General features: G+C 48.2%; 1 protein-coding gene across 1 annotated transcript in view; it reads right to left on the reverse strand.

The window, feature by feature from the left end:
• igsf11 (immunoglobulin superfamily member 11) overlaps positions 1 to 23,377 on the reverse strand; it is a 94,516-nt gene that overhangs the window by 16,686 nt on the left and 54,453 nt on the right. The window contains exon 3 of the mRNA XM_060074332.1: positions 5,710 to 5,873. Coding sequence (XP_059930315.1) covers positions 5,710 to 5,873 — 164 coding nt within the window. The remainder of the gene's footprint in view (positions 1 to 5,709; positions 5,874 to 23,377) is intronic.

Consider the following 23,377-nt stretch of genomic DNA (forward strand, 5'->3'; position numbering starts at 1 on the left):
CACACACACACACACACACACACACACACACACACACACACACACACACACACACACACACACACACACACACACACACACACACACACACACACACACTGTGTGTGTAATCAGGTTCTCAATCTAGAACCTGATTTCTCAGGTTCTAGATCGATTTCCATAGAAGGAATATATACTTTTTGGGCATATTCTTGCTGAACTCATATTTCAGTGATGGCTTCCTAAAGGTCTCCGTTGATTGTGTTATTGAGATCATACAGTTATCATGAAATATTCCCACATCACTGCTGGCATATGCAAATGAACCTGGCAGCTTCACATAACAGAATATATTTTTCATCATATTTAAGGAAGTCAATTTGTTGCTTGAAATTGCCTGCTGTGCGTACAATAACGTAATGGAAATGCTGCACAGAAGTTGTCGGTCTGTCCGTATGCTGTGTGATTTGACAAATAGGGAACTCTGAATGCCCCGAAATATCGCCCTTGCACACCGAGGTGTCCTATAATTGCATTGATTTGTGATCTCAAATCACAACGTCTCTGAGCACTCTGGAGCAGAAAAAAATCTTCCATCTGAACAGCCCCCCTCCCTCAGTCATACCCCACACAGCCTCGCTCCTGGCCCCCCATAAGACACCAGGGGGTGGACTGAGGCACCAGGGGCGCTGTCCTCCTGAACCAATGGAGCAGAGCATCGGGCCGGCTGGCTGGGCCTGCTAGCCTGGCTCCCCTCTCCCTCCCCTGGGACGTGATGCCGGGCTCCTGTTTGCTTCAGGATCCGGGTGACGTTTCACAAGAAGAGATATAACCTGGGATTCAGAACCATGATAGTTTGTGTTGTCACGATTTATCAGGGGACTGTGAAATAATTTAATGTGACAAATAAAATGTTCAGATGCAAGTAACAAGAGTTCATCAAATTATAATTATCTATCAAACGATCACATATATTTCTAATCGGCAAACGAGCAAGTCCTATTTTGTTATCTCATTTAATTCAGATGACATGATGCACGACTCTTCCTCGTGATGAAACGGCAACACTGATCCAACACTGATCTATCGTTTTAACAACACCGTCAACCTGCGGCGCAGAGCCGAGCCGAACAGGTGCAATCACGACGTGCGGCATATGCGGCCGCGGCAAAACCCCGACAGATGTGTTTCTACGACCCTCCACGGTGATACGATACAGATGGTAGTGCGGTGTGACCTGCACCGGTGCACAGCGGCATCTCTCTGCAGGGACCCTGCAGACGAGCACAGAGGTATAGGAGGAGGAGGCAGGGCGACGAGGAGCCAACGGGGCGGGAGGGAAAGGAAAGAGGGGAAAGGAGGCAAGGGACCGGCATATAGGTCATCAGAGTGAGAGCGAAGCCGGCGTTTGATCCATCCCTACCCAGCAGGCAGCTGGGGGGGGGGGGGGGGGGGGGGGGGGGGGGTCAGCCAAGGATCAGGACCTGATCATCTACAACACAACGACAGATGTTGCCCATTACAGCTTAACAGCAGGCCTCTACAGCAACTCCACTGCCTTCGCCCTGCCCGCCAACGCGCCCTGCCAGGGCTCAGACTCAGACTAATGGGCCCCTCTCCTCAAACTCCCAACCAGAGCTGGTCACTATGGACTCACCTCAGCCACCGCGGCAACGCTCTCCCTGTGAGTTACAATCCAGCGTGGAGTTACGTCTCCCCGCGCTGGATCCAGCAGGCCTCCATTAAGCGTTGATGTATTGCTTTCATGTCACAGAGTACTACCCCCTTTAAGGGCCGTAAATACCCTTTATAGACCGGGAGGAAGAGACGGCTTTATGCACCTGTTTGAGTCTCGCAGAACGGACGTAACTCGCAGTGGATGGCATGCATTGCAATGGGAGCTGGATCAACGACGGTTTAGCCCTATGGGTCCTCTTCCATCTGTCCAGAGGGGTGTGGGCAGCGCGGGCCGTGTGGGGGTGTGTGATTGTGTGGATTATTTAATACCTTATGGCTCAGACAGGACAAAGGTCAAGCTATCTGATCTTGCCATGACCAACAGATATTATCAAGTCATAATACACACACACACACACACGTGCACACACACGTGCACACACACGTGCCATAGAAAATCCATCTTTGCAAAAGAAAGTGCGTTTACATGCATATTCACCGATAGGGTCACTGTCCTCTGCTTGATGAAAGTGAACTGAAGAGGTGCTTACATGGGGGGCAGCATCCCTGCCCAACAATGAACGCTACTACAAACTACTAACTGCCCTTCGAAACATGGGGGAATTAAAGTATAACCACTTTTGAGCAGCGACATCACTTTCTCGGGGTTACATGCAGGAGGCAGAGCTAGGGTGCGCAAGGCCGACCCCGTGCGGAGCGCACTGCTTCAGAGTGGGGACTTGTGTTCAGTCGTTCTTCATGGCTTTTAGCATCAGCGCTAATCACCGGTGACAGCAGCTCCCAAAGTGACCTTGTACAGTCGCTCCAGACTTCAGCGTGAAATGTGTGGCAGCGGTGACTTGTCCTCTGACATCTCCACTTCAAAAACACACACACACACACACACACACACACACACACACACACACACACACACACACACACACACACACACACACACACACACACACACACACACGAAGCACAAACACAGGTTCACTAAACCAACAATATTCCTTCCATTTCTCACGAGAGTTCTTCATCATGACGGCGTCCCAACCCTATGCAGAGCATTGATGGGCACACTGCATACCATGCATGTCATTTGGTTATTTTCCAAAACAGCAACCGGTGCTCTGTCATGCATTCGTGCGGGCGTTGAGACCGCTCTTGTCGTCTCTATTGCAAGGTACAGCAGCACACCTAAGGACGGGGGAGGTATGTCTGCGTAAGTGCGGCCAGGCCTGTGCAGGGCATTGTACTGTGAAGGCATGGTATGCTACATGTGACCGGGGGTACGACGGATATGCACCACTTCGAAAAGACCCGGCTAGCATTTCACAGTCGCGTGCGTCCGTCGCGGGCTAAGTGTACGTTCTGGTCATGCAGCTCGCATTCATATTCACAGAGCTTATGTTTTTGACTCTATGTGTGTGTGTGTGTGTGTGTGTGTGTGTGCATGTGTGTATGTGTGTGTGTGTGTGTGTGTGTGTGTCTGTACGCTTGCATGCGTACACGTACGAGTGTGTTCATCCATTACCGGACTCGTTTCCTTCATCTTTCCACATCACTATGTAATGAGAGAGTGTGAAGTTTGTGGACGTGTGAATGTGCTCATGCATTTTGTTTTCACAACCATCCCATGTACTGAAATCCAGTCCAACGCGCCCGCCTGCAAAGCCTAGCATATATCTAACTCTACGCCATACACAGGTCGGACTGTATGTTAAAGCCCTGAATAAATTGCTTCACTATAATAAGGGTTATATTCGCCATTTGCTGCTAATTTGTGTGTGTGCGTTTACATGTGTGTGTGTGTGTGTTTGTGCATGTACGTGTGTGTGTGTGCGTGTGCTGATAACAGCTGCGCCAAAGCGCCCATCGTGGGCGGGGGGTAATTAGTGCAGAAGATGATTGTATTATGTGGACGGGCGACCGGCGTCGGGGTTCAAAGTGATGGGAGGCAGGTGAGCTTGTAGGGCCTGCAGCTGCATGTTAAAACAACTCAACGCATGGACACACACACACACACACACACACACACACACACACACACACACACACACACACACACACACACACACACACACACACACACACACACACACACACACACACACACACACACACAGAATAAAGGACAGTGAGACAGACAGTCAGACAGACAGCAACGTGGAAGTCAAAAACCTTGACAACTCGACACATGAATACAAAAACGAACAAAAGCTAACAAAAAGTTTGTCTGCGTGTGTGGGTGTGTGCTTGTGTGTGTGAGTGCGCCATCAAGTGCGGTTGAGGAGTAGCAGATGGCATTGCTAAAAGCGGTCCTCCATTGTTGGTAAAAATGGTAAAAATGGGAATATCTGAATCCAGCGACGGTAACGCGAGATTCAGGCGGCACAGGTACAGCTGTGCACCGACCTTTCACCTCCCCTGTTTCACCGCAGACAAACGACTCAAATCAGTTCACACCGTATTAGAAGGATATTCTCTCCAGTAATACATTTAAAAAATGTTGCTTTGAGGGACGAATTTACCCGACCAGCAGCCACCAACAACACCAAAACACACACACGGCACAGCGGGTTCGCAGATAGAAAAACGCTTTCTACATACAGAGCACACACAGCCTACTCCACTACTCTAGACAACTCTAGATACACTACACAGGAAAGGGTTTCTCGCAAATACGAGACCAGGTGTACCTGTTTACGCTGTGATGTTGATGTGGGACGGCAGTATGACCATCCGGTATGTATTTGTATACATGAAGCGTTGGTTCGGATAAACAAGGAACAAGTGGAGACTCAGTACTGGTCTAAATAGTGTGGAAACAGCTCTCGCTGCGTGGTGGCCAAAACATGGACACAAATGAGGCAGGGCGGCTGTGCAATTGATCAAGATTTTAGATTGGAAAATGTGGTTGTTTTTTTTAGAGAAAATTTGTCCTCAGTTACAAAGAGTTTTTTTGAGAGAAATGCAGAATAAATGCATCATGTTTTCAAACTGAAGAATAATGGTTTGAATAATCGTGATTTCAATATTGAACAGAATAATCGTGATTATGATTTTTTTGTCATATTCGAGCAGCCCTAATATCAGGAACTTCTTTGTGTGACAATGGCTGGTAGGTTTTAATAAATCACCAGTTTAATACTTCATTCAATTCATATCTTAACTATGAGGTGGCTGTGAACTGACATTTACATGGCAGGTGATCGATCTGAGAGTCCATAAGCGATGTTGACTCTGGGCTGAATGTTGAAGGTTAAGTGCCATTCTGTCTCTAACTCCGTTTCTAATGTATCACCCTGACTGTTAATTAATTCTGCATCGCTAAACGTAACCAATCAACGGCTACAGCCAGCCTACCCTTTCTCTGTATGTTGACTTTGGGAGATTAAAAACTTACCCTGTCCATCAATATTAATGACATTAAGTTGACATTTCACATTTTTCTTTAACGAGATCTCTCAACACCCCCATTGTTTAGAATCCACCAACAACACACTTTGTTATTATCGCTCAGGTTATTCACAGCCCAATCAAACGCTAGGGCTGAACGATTTTGGGAAATCATTTAATTGCGATTATTTCGACCAATATTGCGATTGCGATTTAGGATGTGTTTCTTCTTTTTAAAGTTCCATAAGTTCTTAATTATTCACTTAACAAGCAATAAATCATTCTATAGTATGACAACACAACATTGGAAGCAGTCAACACAAAATGCTATTTCCTTTAGGCCAGGCCTATGTGTTGAGATGAATTGATGCATGAATTGATATAACATCTTTATTTAACGATAGAATCGTAAAAGAAAAACACAAATCTTTCGGATCTCCCGTCAGTAACACTAACAATTCCCCCAAAATGTGCGCGAATTACAAATCGTGTTCTATTAAATCGCAATATCAATTAGAATTCTATTACAGTAATCGTTCAGCCCTATCAAACGCCCATTGATGACACATTGGGCCTGGCGTTCTCTGGCATCTTGGTTAGTGGTACAGTGTGCACCACACTGTGGTTCAGCGCGCTGCAGCGGTGTACCTGCTCAGGTTGGTTGGCGTTGGACAGCGGGATGACCATCCAGATGATGTTGAGGTTGTTGAGGGCGGCGCTGGTGGTGAAGGAGCAGGGCAGCACGGCCGCCTGGCCCCGCGCCACCTGGATGCTGCTCTGGGACACGGTGACGTCCAGCGCCCGCACACACACTGCAGGAGACAGAGGCAGAGGGAGGGTCAGAGGGGGGGACCAGGGCCGAGAGACAGAGACAGAGGCGGAGGGAGAGAGAGAGAGACAGAATGACAGAGATAGGCAGAGTGAGAGACAGAGACGGACACAGAGGCAGAGGGAGGGTCAGAGGGGGGGTCAGGGCCAAGAGACAGAGACAGACACAGAATCAGAAAAGAGAGAGTGAGAGTGAGAGTGAGAGAGAGAGAGAGAGAGAGAGAGAGACACAGAATCAGAGAGAGAGAGAGATACAGAGACAGAAAGCGAGAGACACAGACAGAGACGGAAAGACAGACAGAAACAGAGAGACATTCACAGAAACAGTGCGAGAGACAGAGCGAGAGATAGGAAGAGAGAGAGAGATACATTGTTGTTGAGGCAATCACTGTCACTTATTTATCGTTGTTAATTATTGATATGGTCGGGATTCTACACAGAAACCCACGCCCATGCAGCGGGCCGTGGCGGCGTATTGTGTGAGTGTGACATACGTCTGAGTGAAGACAACCCCGCACTCAAACAGGGAAAGGATGGGAGATGAAGAGACGCGTGAAAGACACGAGTAGAGACAGCAGGATGTCATTCGAGCACTCCCACGGGACTACGACTTGCAAGTGCAAGTGACAAGGGGAAAAACTATTTGTGTTTTCCGCCGTTTTTTCCTTGCAATATGATGAAGAGTATTTAGCATGCGTGTATACACCACACCACATCCTACTTTTTTGTACAATCACGAAGCCTTTGTTGACACGGCGCAAGGATGCAAGTAGACACAAGGATGGAGACATATCGCTGTCTTTCAAACCCACAAAGCCTTGCACATCGCACAGCCCCCCCCACCCCCCCCCCCCCCAAACGAGACAGACATCCGAACTCCAAACTCTACTGAGCTGACAAAAAAAAACAAAAGGTCGTCTGGTATCGTCAATCACGCATAATGACAAACATCATACTATATCTGGCGATCGCTAAGGACATTACAAATCCACAAATCCAAGCACAAATCCAGTTAAATCTCCCCCTCCTCAACCCCCCACACCGCACCGCACTCCCGTAAACATTCATTCAGGTTTTACCCCCCCCCCCCCCGCCCCCCCCCGTGATAGGAAGCCATCGTATCTAAGCCTGGCTCGTGATTCAATTGTGTGTGTAATTGATGGCGTCCTGTGAATACTCCTTGTTACGCTAATCTGACATGATGACCATCCCTGACATGAGCCCACGGTATGAGCGAGGCCCCATGTGGACGGCTTGCGGTCACTGACAGATAGCAAGACAGACATCACATCCCCATCATATCGTCAACCACCGCTCCTGCCCCTGAACCCGTTCATCAAACATTTATCTCCAATTACTACCCCAAAAATGTGTCAGACAGTGTATTTTGCATGATCGATGATACGTCCCTTGTTTCGATGGAGGTGCACTTCTGATTCAACCTATGTGTGTTTGTGTGCGTGTACATGTGTGTGTGTGTGTGTGTGTGTGTGTGTGTGCGTGTGCGTGCGTGCGCGTGTGTGTGTGCGTGTGTCGCGTTGGCCTTTGAATCTGCAACGCTAACCCATCATATTGCAGCTGACAGGAGGCCTTCTGCTTCCCCTCGGTCTGTCAGTAGCCGGCTGGCCTCCTGACGCCTAGCGTCTGCTGGCAGACTACACACATGGGCACTTGCGCGCACACACACTCCACGACCATGTCTCTCTCTGCTCGCTGACTGACTTACCCTGCTGCTCAGACACACACTAGCTGACCAAAGATGGTCGGTGACACGGCTCTGTTCATGGTCGTTATTATTATAAGCGCTCTGAGCAGTGCTTAATACGATGGGCAATGACATAATCGTAAAACGTTACTACACACTTTGCATTAGCAAGTGGCGTGAACAGATCTGTCTGTGTCTACAGAGATGATGCTAGATGTCTCTCTTTTAGTTATTGATATTATTATTATCGTGTGCTTCATCAAACGCCTGTACTTCACTGCACGGCACAAAGGAGAAGACGCTCATTCATTGCGACAGAGGGTTGTGATGCACAAACACAAAGAACATCATCGCACATCCCTTAAGTAAATTAGGTTGAACACAGACCCACATGCTTAAACAAGGGGCTCCAAAGGAAGCCACAGTGTTGCCTTATACTTCTAACTGTCTCCCCATTGTGCATCAGCCATGAACACACACACACACACACACACACACACACACACACACACACACACACACACACACACACACACACACACACACACACACACACACACACACACACACACACACACACACAGCACCCATTGTATTGACTCCCACCTCGGCTTAAAGACATACCATTTGAGTTCGCCAACGAAAACAAACAAACGGTTAGATCAGCACGTTAATCTGCAATACAAATTTGTTTCTCGTCATTCCAGCGTGTTCCCTTGCACAACATCAATCTGTGACCCCCATTGGAGGATTACAGCACTATCGGGAGGAAGTTGTTAATACCGGGTCAGGACCCTGAGCAAGACCTGGGACAGTAAGAGCAGCCTGCGATTACCACTGCTATGTATTGTTAAATCCATACGGACCGCCAGAGCGGTGGATTACAACATATAGACGGGAGGGGGGAGAGGAAGTGAGGATGGGAGGAAGCTACACACAGGAATCAAAGATGATGAGAGCAAGGACGAGGGGGGGGAAAAGCAATAAAGAAAGTAAGATCGAAAAAGAGGAGGAAAAGAGGGGAAAGTATCTTAGTGGGAGGTGGATGGGAGGAACATCTTATCATCTGTAAGCCTCCTTGAGGCACTGGTCTCCGTAGCCCACAACAGCTGGAGGGCTCATTGCTGAACACTGGATTAGAGGCCCACAGCACACACAGCCTAAGCTGCCATGACCAAAGAAAGAACACACACACACAAGTTTGCACACACACACTTATTTTGTAACGCACACAATAACATACGCCCATAAGCACGAGCCTGACCCCCTATACATTACCATGCAAATTAATTGTATGCGTGTGTCAACATTGGCTTGTACAGCAAGTCTTTAGGGACACATCGAGGAGGCAGAAGACAAAAAGACAAATCTGCTCATAAACAGAACTAGGCTTTGATTGCTTGCCATTGCCTCATCTTCGGACTCAGATATCCTGCCAAGACGCATCGCCGCCTCTACTAAACTGTGTTTCTACAGTAGAACAATCTCCTGGACGAGTGGACGACAAGATCATCCGACCAGAAGGTTAAGTGGTGACAAATACAATCGGATCTATTGCCACTGAACCACCTTGATCGCAAGTATCACATGCTGTTGGCTGTGAATATTGCTGATCGTTATGACGACCCCACAACAATGGTGTTGTCATTGCATCGTGTGTGGTTAGTTCAGGATACTTTAGGCACTGAGAAGGTTTCCGCGAGAATAAGTAACAAGAGTTGTCCCTTCTTTTGGTTTGTAGGCGTGTTTGTTTTGATATGCATGCACTTCGCTCCTCCCATGCAGAGCTCTGTCCCTATACTGAAGAGTTTACAAGGGGACCTTTTTTCTGACTCAGTTATGCCATGTATACCCCCCCACCCCCAGAAGCCCCGAGGCAAACCTCAAAGCGACCGGCGATTGGCTGACTGGCAGCCTTCGCTAACTCCCTGCTGGCATGCTAACAAGCTACTGCCTGCAGTTACATCCATTTTGCAAGACGCCTGCGAGCGCAGCGGAGGAGTCTGGGCTCCCACGTGTGCGGGAGTGGTTCCACTGCTGCCACCGTGTGAAGACCTCTGTCTTACCACCATCTCCTAAACCTCTCGCCTCGCGATGTAAACACACCGCTCTCTGAATCCAGTATGGGAGACATGTGAGGAGCTCCCACATTTCCCCTGGGCGGTTCAGGTAGATACACGGCAGGGGAACACCTCATAGTCTTGTATGTCTCCACTGTAAGGACATGAAGACCACAGAGGCAGCAAACACATTATTTTAATTTGTTTTGTTATAAAAACAAAAGGCTATGTTTTTCCTAACTATTTTCTGTGTAGGGGACGGATACTATTTTGCATAACAAGTGATAACAGTTTGTGACCATCTACAATCTACCTCTTTTCTATTAAACTATGTAATTAGCACGGGACAAGATGTAGCAGTAACATGTGATTTGATTCTGCAGGGTTTAATTGGATGATGGAAGTGAAGAGACATGCCAGCCAGCGAGTCTGATGCCGTTCTATGAGGGGAAACACGTTATGATATTACTGGTTGAAATGTTAAACCTGCCAGTAAGCATGGTCGGGTTAACGTCCTTACAGCATTAATTCAGAGGCAGGGGAAGTTACCTTGATTCAATTTCAGATGTAGGATAACCAATAGATTGAAATATATTAGGTGGGGGAAAAATATGCAGAAGGGGAATCATTTAACAATATTGTAGGTGAGTCATTTGCAATGTTGAAATAATTGTACAAGGTGAGGAATAACATTAGGTTTCTTCAAAGTGACATTCAATTAGATTGCTGTGTCAGAAAGACAATACAGACAGAAAATAAACATGGTGAAAAGACGCACTATTAAGAAGGATTCTGCTAACCAACGCAAACAGGACAGCTTTCAGTGAGAGCTTGGACACACTTGCAGACAACCGTGGTAGGCTACGGCACAGATGGTCAGTAATATATCTGCTGTCCGTTCCAATATCGGGGACGTTCTACTTTCAAGAAAACTGTTGAAAGGTTTCGCGGCTTGCTTTCCTTTCCTTGAGGTAATGGGAGAGGGAGGTTTCCTGCTGGGTACATTGGGAAACAGGGGGGGGGGGGATGTGGAGTAGAGGAGCATCTCTAGTCAGGACAGAAGCAGCAGAAGACAACATGAAGATCAATAAAATGTTAAAAGACAGGACGAGCGAGATGTGAGGAATGGAAAAGACAACCGTCAGAAGGTAGAGAGAGAAATCGATGGGAAGAAATGAGAGGTTAAAAACCCACGGAAGACAGGTTGACACAAAAGAATGAAAGGAGCATTTAGAAGAATACTGAAAGGTAGTGAGACAGCGGGAGAGAGAGAGAGCAAGAGAAACAGAACAGGGAGGGGTGGAAGGTAATGGAGAAGGAGGGAAAAAAACAAGGGCGGAAGCTGTGGATGTGTAAGTGTGTGCGTGCGTTTGTGTGTGTGCGCGTGTGTGTGTGTGCGTGTCTGTGCGTCAAGTCCTAATTGATAAAGTCACCCTGGGCAGTGCTCGCGGTGCTAGTGGGCGGTCGATCAGGCAGGCAGGTTCACTTGAAACGGAGGCTCTACCTCCTCCTTCTCGGAGCAAACGGTCGTTGATTAATGCATGAGGAAACCAACACCTCCGAGAGCCCGGACATCTAGAGATGTGGGAATATGTGTGTGAGGGTGAATGTTTCCGATACTCTGTATGCGCATGTTAGCGTGTGAGTTCCCTGACTTTCTATTTGAGCTTCCTACCATCATGACATCTTGTGCTATGTATTGGGAACATGCACTGAACACACACACACACATACACACATTCACACACGCACACAAATTAGCATCACAGGCCTGTGTTTTTATTCATGCAGTTTCTCTTTTATTCATGTGCTTTTTTGCTAACTTTTATTTCAGATTCAAACAGATGCCCGTGACGCTCTGGCGCAATGAGCCTCTGGCACAGCTTCACTTGGTGGGCTGGGACACACACACACACCAAACACCCCACACACAGACACACACACACACGCACACACACACACGCACACACGCGCTGGCCACCCACACAAGCACAAACACACATTCTCATACACGCACGTGCGCAGATACACACAGACACACACATGTTTGAGACTTATCACGCACCACCCTGTGATATGTACGTGAAGGGCAACACACTTGCTTTTTATCTGAAGCCACAGCCACCACACACAGTCTGCCTTTCATGCTTGTAATGCAGATGAAAGCAGCGCGGTCCTCCTGCCCATTAAGCCATGCAGCAGCTCCTGGAAACACACCACCAGCCTCAGAGTCATGAACCGGTCAATGCTGCGGGTCGGCAATTAAGCAGAGTGTCAATATTAATGTTTTTTTTCCACCACTTACGAACATTTCAAGGCGCTGGTGAACAGGTGCTCATTGTGAGGCCGCCGCTGTACAATATTCAATATTCCCTGCTGTTCCATCCTCATTTCATTCGTGGCGCTGCTGCTTTTGCGTGACACGCGCCTACATTTAGAGAGAGAGGGAGGACACCTGTGAACGGGTCCCTCGTGCTGCGAGAGCCTTTCTCTCGGCGAAGCGACCGGACCCACTGCTGGGCTGCCGCGCGTCATCGCGTTGACCAGTTTCATGCATGGAGCGTCGTCCCTGCGCGCCGTGACATTTCCCGAACCTCATCGCCACTCGAGTGCCGACGCCAACATGGTACCCCATCCCACAGCGACCGCCACCTCCCCCCCGCCAGGCCACGCGGGGGGTGACACCTCGTCCCCGCAGCCCCCCCGCCTGAGTGTAAAGCACGACAGGGACACTCCATAACATACACGCACACACACACACACACACACACGTTCACATTTCACCCCGCCTGAGATACACACCCGCACCCGGTTACCAGGGCTCAGCTGTCACACGGCTCCTAAACAACATGTTTAGAGAGAGGCGACGAGAATAGAACAGATACTCTCGAGATAAACAAGCTGAAATGTCAATGGCTGAAATATGCTCAGCTGAAAAAGATGAGCGACATCGCCGAGACCGGCTCTTCAGTGCGCTCATGCATGTCTGCGTGTGTGTGTGTGCGTTTGTGTGCGTGTAGGTGTGTGTGTGTGTGTAGGCATGTGTGTGTGCGAGCGTGTGTGCGTGCGTGGGTGTATGTGAGTGCAAAGGCCACATTCCACAGCCAGGATGGACAACAGAGGAAGTGCGTTGGGCTGGCCTCTATTAACACGCCCAGGGGGGGGTTCACAGCGGGCCTAGCCCAGGGATATGAAGGACGTGGTGGGGCTGTTGATGGTGCTGAGGAGAGGCTGACGGCAGAGGCAGATGTACAGAGAGAGGGAGAGACGATGGAGGGAGTGAGTGAGCAGGCGACCTTCCGTGTGAAACTCAGGTGGAGCCGTTTTCCTCAGCATATCGAATCAAATCTAGAAACAAAGATAGAATAGAAAATGCCAATTCTTAATCGCCTTGTTAGTATGCAGGCTTTAGTCAGCACAGCAAACAGTATCCATGCATCTGTTACTGATTGCACATATATTTGGCAACACCGTTATTTATAAACACACCGGTAAGTATGAACTGGTAGCTTTGCTCTTGGTTTGAATGTGTTACGACTTGGTGGTGTCATAAAATGTTACTGAAAATGTATTTGCTATTTTTTAATAAACGTATTAGTCTTGGATGTAATAATAATAATAATAATACATTTTATTTATAACGCACTTTATATCAATTCAATGATCTCAAAGTGCTACAATGCACATTAAAAGAAAAGAGAAAAATGCAACCAAAAAATAAATAAATGTAAGCATCAGGCAGTCTAGGAAACAAAGGAAACTAACAGGGCTTGGACAGGGCTGGGACAGGACCGGGGACAGGACCGGGGACAGGACCGGGGACAGGACCGGGGACAGGACCGGGGACAGGACCGGGGACAGGACCGGGGACAGGACCGGGATAGACGGGGTCAGGGCCGGGACGGACAGGGCTGTGACAGGGCCAGGCCAGTTTCTAACAGACATCAGCACATTAGAAAAGGTCTTCATTCAATTTTCAAAGCGATAGTCGTCCCGTCAGCGCGTGCGGAGCACTTCAATTCAGCATGTGACCAAATCTAGCCTCCTGGGACCCAGTAGGGGGCCTTGTGGTTCCCCTGCAGAGTTAGCCTACTTGGTTCAAGCCGCCTGAAGAATCAGGATTTTGTCTTTTGCAATTACGCAATTGCGAATGCTTGCAATTTAGTTATATAAAAATGTATGTGCACATAAATAAATCAGAAGTTCATTACACCCCTTATAAAATAAGATAAACTATTACAACTAATTTTTGTTTTTAGTTTTAGTAGATGCAACAGAAAAGTAGGTTACTTGATAATCCGTTCTAGTATAGTGATGGTCCAATGGCTTAATAACTGGTATAAACAGTAAGACTACAGCCTCTAAGCACTGCATGACATACAGGGAATCCTGCCTTATTGTAACAATTTAACAGAACGAGACATACCTGATTTAATTATCCCTGATAGCAACCTCTGCATATAAAGGTAATGAACAGCAGAGGTATAAGTAGACATCCAAAAGGTGTACACTGCTTATCTTATTGGGTTATATCCCATTGGAGGAATATGAACCCAGGGCTGTGTCTATGGAACAATCTGTGCACCCACACACATAAGAGAGGTGTATTTCAAAGGGCCTAGTGATTAGTGGAATTAGAAAAGCTCTGAACAGGACTTAACCCATCGCTTCAATTACTGCAGGGGTAAAACTCAAGGGTCTTACCCGTGTTTTTCCAGAGTCCTCAGTGTGTCAAAGTAATGTCAGATAATGACTTTCTAAATTTGTGTCTGACCATGTCCACACAACTCTCCTTGTGTCGGTTTGCCGCCCAAACCCCCTCCCCCCGAACCCCCCCCCTCCAGCTAATGGATCAACGATGTGATCCTTATCATTCCCTTCCTCAGTCCCGTCCAATGAGCTCCCAACCACCGGAACGACCCCTTCAGCTTGACCCCTGAGCACCCCCACCGCCCCCTTCCATGGCCCCCTAGATCAAACACTGTCCTCCTACAAAACTCCTACAAAGATACTTAATAGTAGCATGCCATCTCAGTACTACCACCATGAAACCCACAGCGCCAACGCACCGCAGCGGATGCGGTGGGAATAACAGTGGGTCGTTGAACTCAAAGCGGTCATTACCCACCTCCTGTGAGTCTCACACACATCTGCCCATCTTTCATACATGTCATGTCCCGCTCTTTGTTACGTCCACGTCTCTAAGGGAAAGCACTAGTGATATAACAATCTGTAGAGAAGCTAATGGTTAGCATACAAGATATCGTGCCGGGCGGCTCGTACTCGAGTGACGGAGCAGAAAGTTAAAGTAGGCCACCGCCGTTCGTGCACACATAAGCCTGGAAGACCACCGCAAAAACAGCAAACAGATGGCTGCATGCACGCACATACACATCAATGTTTGGGCAATGCACCCACACACACACACACACACACACACAGAAACACACATCCAACTGTGGGCACCCACACACAAACATACACACACACACACACACACACACGCATACACACATCCATGTGTTGGCACCCACACACAAACACACACAAATCCATGCGTGGGCACCAACACACACACAAACACACATCAATACACACACACACATCAATGTGTTGGTACCTACAACGGGGGAACAAGGTACAACTGTAATCCAAAGCGCGACCGTCCTTGTTAACAGCGAGACCCCCGCTGTTTGGACCACATCCCCCCTCGCGACCTCTCTGACGACAGCTGACCTGCCACCACCAGGGGCTTGAGTTTCTCCTAAAGACAGAAGCAGCCAGGAGCCACCTAGTGACAGGGGTAACAGCCACCACACTCACCGTCTGGCCCCGTGTGCTACACTGCACATCACCGCCTCCTCCACCCACATCACCACCACCCGAGCACTCTGAGCCGCAGCGTCTGCGCATGCGAGGGTGACATCCTGCCGAGTTTGCTCATCTGCCAGTAAGAAGACGTGATTGGCAGGAGGTTCTGTTTTTGCGATTTGGCAGATGCTGTTGAGAACTCTCTTTTAAGTCCCTTTTTTAACCGCGCCCCACCACCCCCACCAGTCTGACGGCTCTCACAGATTCAGACTGAAGTGGCATTTGACAGAAGCTCTCCATCTGATGAGGTGTGTTGAGAGGGACAGGGCAGCGCATCAAAGACTATAGCCAGAGCCCTCTGAATATGAACACGTGCTGGAGGTTGGTTTGTTGGCCTATATTTGAGGTGGCAACACAAGTAGAACAGTCAACAGTTCTACACATTTTGTTTCCGTTTGTTTGACCAAATACTACTGGTTAAAAGCAAAGCAATTGGACACCAGAAACAAATGTTCGCAGTTTTTAATTTCATATGGAATCTAATTCTTCTGTAATCACTAATCCCTCCGGATGGTGAGTTGGCAAAATCCAAATATGGGGGGAATAAACAACACCGCGTTGCAATCCCAATTTTCTAGACACATGGCCAAGAAAATGACCAGTTTCATCCCTTTTCCTGAGATTTCTTGGAACACTCAATGATGTTTGAGGGTCAGAATGAGCCCTATTTTTAGACTCACTTTGCCAGCCTCCCTCTAGTTCACTGTCTTCATGTGAGTCTATTCTCAATCAGGGCACGGGTTAGCAACCCAGGGAGTCAAAGCTTCTGCAACCGCTCGCTAGCTCCAGCAGCTCACCTGCTTGGCCAGCAGATAATACAGCAGAGCTATCCTCAGAAGCAGTGTTTAGCCCTGCGTAACCCCATCCCAACTCACTTAGTAATTGGCCAAGGGGTAAGGATTGCCCTCAATTTGATTTGTTATTCAGCCCTTCCCCACTCTCGTCTCTTTGTACTAGTTTATTTTCTCCTCACTCTATCTCCTTCCATCATTCTTTGGCTTCACACCCCTCTATACAGCAATCTATTCGCTCACTCTCTCTCCATTCTTTTTTTTGCCTGCATCCTTTCTTCTATCAACCATCTATTCTCTCTATCCCACTGTCTCTCTACCTCGCACGCCCGCCCCGTCCCAGGGAAAAGCAGTACAGTAGCAGCAATAGCATCAGGCAGGTGAGCTGGTAGTACAGTGCCTGGTAATGATTAATCTCTCTACCCAACAGGCCCGCTGTGACCTAACCCCCAAATTATCTTCCACTTGTCTCACTACTAACAGCTGGGAAGACAAACTGGGGGGGAGAGAGAGAGAGAGAGAGAGAGAGAGAGAGAGAGAGAGAGAGAGAGAGAGAGAGAGAGAGAGAGAGAGAGAGAGAGAGAGAGAGAGAGAGAGAGAGAGAACGAGAGAGAGAAAAAGAGAGAGGAGAGATGAGAACGAGAACGAGAGATAAAAAACGAGAACGAGAACGAGAGAGAGAGAGAGAGCACTCTCTTGATCTAATTTCTTAATAATCCTTCGGAAAAATATTTAAATAAGACAATTTCTCTAGCAGCAATGTGTTCATACCTATTTCTAGTATAAAGGCCATGCAAGTGTATCACACAAAGGCAACTGTGGAAGAATAGCCAGAGAACTACAGCCAGTACAGGCGCTTAGACACGGCAAGAAGCAAAGTGGGAGAGACAGCAAGCAAGGTACCGAAGTAACTGAGGTAAAAGAAAAACTGGGTCTATGAGATTGCAAAGGAGACGTGTGTAATAACTGGGGCGAGTGGTACACAAACTCCAAGTGTTTAGCCACCTCAGTGCTTTAATGTTTATGCCTTGCATTCAATCCCACACAACAATTGGTGCAGTGAATCGGTGCGTGTCAAGCAACAGGGGTGCCTTGCTCAGGGATAGCCTGAGCCCCCCCCCCCCCCCCCCCACTTCCGCTGTGCCCCATGTGTCCTTATTTCGGAAAGAAATATGGACGGCAGAAAAATCCTTTGTGGATCCCGATTGAATGGCGCCATGAACAACACAAATGATGTTTGTCAATTTAAAAGCAAATTTTGAAGATGCGTAACGACTTTAGCCTTAAGCTACTCTTTAATTGTAGCCAAGGCAGCCCAGGCCTGGAACGACGTCAATAAACGGTTCCCGCGTACGGGTTAGCCCAACCGCCATCTACGTCCTCGCTCGTTACCGTTTCCTCGGCCTGGACTTCAAGTAGTTTAGTCAAATGCGACTCACCATCACATCACATGCTTCCTGACATCAGAGAGAGCGGGGGAAGTCATAACTTCCTCAAATTCAATTCTGGAGAGTTGTTCGGCGATCACTCAGAGATACGAGGGCGGAGCGTTGCGGCGTCGGAAGGTTTACTCTGATCCCTTTGATGTGCACGCTACCAATGGGTTGACTGGTATGCTGATGATGTTCAACTGCTCCTAAACCTCTGATCTCTGTGTGTGCGTGTGTGTGTGCGTGTGTGGGTGTGCGCGTGTGTGTGTGTGTGTGCGTGTTTGGTTGGATTGATGGCCGGGGGCGAGGGTTGGGTGCTAAAAATGCAAGCTCATCATCAATACTGGGAGCCGGGCAACATTCTTATTCTGCTCGGTGGTCAGATTTACATTCCATTTTATACGGCAAACTTTACTGTTCTTAAACGCAGCCTGGCATGTGGACGTGCCCTGAATTCAGAAGTTATCACACACTCATACACACACGCACACTTCACATGGTACACGCACATGCACACCTCACATGGTACACACACACGCACACACACACACACACACACACACACACACGAAGCACCGCCCTGTAGCTCTCTTCTAATATTCAGCAAAAAATAAGGCCTGAAAAAAACTTCACCGTCAACGTGCTGAGTTAGCTCTCTGAAGACTATAGCAGCTGTTTCTGACAGGGCATTCAGGAACAAAACAAGCAACAAAAGCTGATCCCAGGTCAGGGAGGAGAAGAGCGACAGAGATAGAAAGTGAGCATTTACCCCATTTAAGTTAAATTAAAAAAACAAAGAAAAGGCCTGCTCCAACATTGTGGCACACACGGAACTGAAATATCTGCTATGATTTGCTATCAATTGCACATCAAATACCCTATTATTCTCATTACATGATGAGTAACTAAGTTAAGAATTTTAATAAGCTCATAAGCCTCGGCACAAACTGAATAAGACACTCTGGGATGTATGTTTGGACACCAGGTATCAGAAATTGAGATTACAAACAGAACAGTTTGATTCACTCTCTAAATTCTGAATCGATTCTTTAGCCTTAGGCAAGTTCAGGGATGCTAGCTCTGTCTTTAAATCGACAGTTGTGATTATCAACCATTGGATAAGAATAGACAACATAGAAAACTGAATTGACTGCTTGTCATGTTTTTAATTATAAAGTAAAGTACATTGAAGCTGAGGACACCTTACGAGAGATCTTTAGAGCACTTGGTGGGTATAGTAGTGAAGCTGTCCTTTTTTGAGTTATTTATTTGAATCTCCATATGTGCGTGTGTGAATGTGTTGTATGTAAGTATGTATGCATAGATTATGGGCATGTAGCATGCGTGCATCACTGTTTGTGAGACAAAGCCGGAGCACAGCTGGTCCGGATGGCCCTGGCAAAGCCTTGTGGCTGTTGAACAAGCCTCTTCTTCCTCCTCCTCCTCCTCCTCCGTGGAGAAAGGACAGAAAGAGAGAGGAAGAAAGGATGAGGGAGGGAGAGGAAGAGTGACATGGCATAATAGAAGCAGGAGTGAGTGAACAGGAAGAAGCAAAGAAGGAAAGAAAGAACAAAAGACTGAAATAACGTAAAAGACAGAAAGAACGGAAGGAAGGGAGGAAGAGAGGAACGTGTGTGGTTGGGCAGCGGCAACCAACGGATTCAAACTCCACATCAGTGCGTTCATCTATAGTCACAACGACGTATTTGTGCATATTAGCTCCAATATCGCTCACAAAATAGAACTCAGGATCGCCGCCTGTCTAGCCAGAGTCGTAGCCAGGTCTGATGGGCATCACAAGGGCGTAGTTGGGCATCCTGAACATCATCAGTCACAAACATTCGGACTGACTAAAGGGAAAGAACAAGCAGCCAAGACTCACTGGTTCTGTATGTTCATGTTCAGGCTCCTTTACTTTGGTACCCTCAGAGGTAAAGCCCGTCTACCTAAGCCATCGATCAAAAGATCGAAAAATCGCGTGAATGGGGATGTTCCTCATCGACCATGTCATTGCTCTCCTCTCTCCACACACCCCCCCACACATCATCATCACCATCATCCTCACTCAACCCCTTGACCCAGTCTCTCTAATGTCTTGTTGTGATCTTTGTTATCTCTTCTTCTTAAGAGCCCTGACCCTCACACAACTTCCTCTTTCCTAGCCCCTCTACCCCTGACCTAACCCCACCCCCTCCCTTCCTGCCTCCACTGCCCGGGGGCGGACTCTGATGGGGGCCGAGTCGCGAGGCGGTGGAGATCGATAGCCCTGCTCCCTCCACCGCCGGGGGGGGGAGGAACACAGAGGGTGGGGGTGGTAGAGGTGGGCCGCATGTGTGTGGGGAGGGGGGTTATGTTGTTAATACAGGCCCACTGCTCTCCCTAGAGGGCAGGTGTGTTTGTGTGTGTGTGTGTGTGTTCGTGTGGTGTGTGTGTGTTTATGTGTGTGGGTGTGTGTTAAACGAGGCCGCTGTGGGACAGCCTGATTGACAGTTTGGTCTGGAAGTGAGCAGAGAAATGTGCATGCGAGAGGAGTTTACGTGTGTGTGTGTGTGTGTGTGTGTGTGTGTGTGTGAGTGTGTGTGTCTAAGTGCAATCCTTCCTTAATGGGATCAGCGTGTACCTGATGCAGTTACCATCGGTTAGCATCATTGTAGAGGCCCTCACCTTTCAACACACACACACACACACATCCCACCCAGCTCGCATTCTCTGCACTCAAACCATCCAATCCGATTGCATATGGCTTGCAAGGGGGGTGTCAAAGGCCCCCCGTTCTCTCTCACTCTCCCCCTCATTTTATAAATATATAGCCATATTCTGAACATTGAAGGAAAATCAATAGCTGTCGCTCAGTGAGTCTGTAGATATTATTAAAAGGGCTTACCATTGATTGATTTAACCAGGGGTTCAACCATGGAAGGCTTGATATGCTGTCTAAAACATTGACAGGCGGTACGTTGAGTGACTATGTTTATCATAAAGCCTCCTAATGTCTGTTCTTATGTGTAGCTAATGAGTGCTCCTGCTCTCTACCCACACTCACACACACACACACACACACTCCTCAATAATCAGTTAAGCTATTCACCACAATCTCTGCTCACGGCTACACACAGAATAAAAGCATTCATCCCATAATTGCTGTGGCGGCAGTTGCATGTGCACAAGCAGAGACACACACACGCACACACACTCTTGATGGTGCTATTCCTGTCTTCGAAAGGGCCCACAGAGAACACTGAGACGCACACCGGATACTCAAACATATGATGAGCCTCCCCTATACCTCCATCTATAGAGAGAGACGGGGAGAAGGCAGACGATATGCAGCATCCGTCCTGACTCATTCACACGCCCCCCCTTTCAGGACCCCCCGGATACTGGTAGGGAAGAGACTGTGTGTGTGTGTGTGTGTGTGTGTGTGTGTGTGTGTGTGTGTGTGTTTGGGGGGGGAGGGGGCTATGGTGAGGTCGCTGTTGGAGGTGGTGGGGGTGGAATGATTGAAAAGACGGGTAAATCTTTTAAACCCTTTTTATCCCGAGACGCAATAGAAATAAAGAAAGGAGGACTATAAAAAAGCGAGAGCGACCGCCTTCACAGCAATGACGTAGGCAAATGGAGGAAGGAAAAAAAAATACACGGAATGAAGCATCACACGAGGTTGAAGGGGGCTGTATGTTACAGACTCAAGGAATGTGTGTGTGCTCACATCTGTGCAAAAGTGGGTGTGTATGTGTGAGATAATGTCTCTATGTAGGTATTTGTGTGCATATACTGTACGTGTGTGTGTGTGTGTGTGTGTGTGTGTGTGTGTGTGTGTGTGTGTGTGTGTGTGTGTGTGTGTGTGTGTGTGTGTGTGTGTGTGTGTGTGTGTGTGTCTAAGGGTGTGTGCGTGTGTCTAAGAATGTGTGTGTGTGTCTCAGGGTATGTGCGTCCGTGCATGTGCGTGCGTGCGTGTGCGTGCGCGTCTACGTGTGTGTGCGTGTGTCTTAGAGCGTGTGTGTGTGTGTGTGTGTGTTGATGGGTGGGATGATCTAAAGCAGGGGCTCTCAGAGGTGTTGTCTTAATGCAGGCTGATCTATGATTCTAGGGATAAGCCGGCGCTGGCCTTTCTTTGAGGTGGCCAGCGCCGTTAGAAAAATCAATTGGGTGGTGGTTGGTTGGTGGTGGAGGTTTAGCGGGGTGGTGGTGGAGGTTTAGCGGGTTGGTGGTGGAGGTTTAGCGGGGTGGTGGTGGAGGTTTAGCGGGGTGGTGGTGGAGGTTTAGCGGGGTGGTGGTGGAGGTTTAGCGGGGTGGTGGTGGAGGTTTAGCGGGGTGGTGGTGGAGGTTTAGCGGGGTGGTGGTGGAGGTTTAGCGGGGTTGGTGGTGGAGGTTTAGCGGGTTGGTGGTGGAGGTTTAGCGGGGTGGTGGTGGAGGTTTAGCGGGGTGGTGGTGGAGGTTTAGCGGGGTTGGTGGTGGAGGTTTAGCGGGGTTGGTGGTGGAGGTTTAGCGGGGTGGTGGTGGAGGTTTAGCGGGGTTGGTGGTGGAGGTTTAGCGGGGTTGGTGGTGGAGGTTTAGCGGGGTTGGTGGTGGAGGTTTAGCGGGGTTGGTGGTGGAGGTTTAGCGGGGTTGGTGGTGGAGGTTTAGCGGGGTTTGGACAGGAGTGGAGGTTTAATAGGGAGGAAGGGGTGGTTAACATAAGGGCTTACTCCAGCCACAAGTCAGTTATTAGATGAAGTCGATTCCATATCTGTTCCTATGAAACACTATTTATAAATGTGACAGAATATGAAGTAAAGAAGACGATCAGTTCCGAACATAGCTCATAGTAAGTCAGCACAACAGTCGAGGACAGTCAGGCTCTTCCTCTTCCCTCCTGTTGGGAGATGAGATCAAACGGCCCGTCTCGACACCAACATCCTTAAACTGATTGTGTGCAAAGGTTACATATCAGACTCATGTAGAAATACATTGGTTTGATTAGCTGTTAGACACCTCTTGACCTGTGAAGGATTTCATATTCGGAAGGAAATGATTGCACTGAACACAACAGAAAGTAACACATAACTTATTATGATAATAAATGATGTCATGAGGGTCCAGGGGTCATTTGTTTAGTTGATTTTGCCCGAGGGTTAAACACCTTACCTATACAAATCCTTTACAGCTGAGAGCGCAGCAAAGCACCCTGTCATTAACCCCCCCCCCCCCACCAACTTCCTCTGGGGATCCATAAGTCACAACCTAAACATTCCTTACGGCTACGACGGAAAATTACGAATGAAGCCTGCGCGCTTATTGATCCAATCATTGACTTAAGCTATTGAGTGGCAAGCTGGCTTCATTATGTACCTGGGATGTTAATGGCTGTAGATGAGGAGGTATAAATCCTGTGATACAACCCCCCCCCCCGCCCATCACCGACCGTGCGCCACACGTAATAATCAGCAATGGGGGAGGGCATGGGGAGGGAGGGAAGGAGGGAGGGAAGGAGGGAGGGCAGAATCACAGAGCAATTTTATTATAAGTTTAGATTTTCCAAACGAGCTGGTGGAGGTTCCTTTCGTCACAGCGACATTTGCATTCAAATTAATTCTGTCAAAAGCCGAGATGAATGTCATATGTTGTTCCTCTGCAGAGTGACAGAGAGAG

This window comes from Gadus macrocephalus, chromosome 16, assembly GCF_031168955.1.
Source record: "Gadus macrocephalus chromosome 16, ASM3116895v1".
NCBI lineage: Eukaryota > Metazoa > Chordata > Actinopteri > Gadiformes > Gadidae > Gadus > Gadus macrocephalus.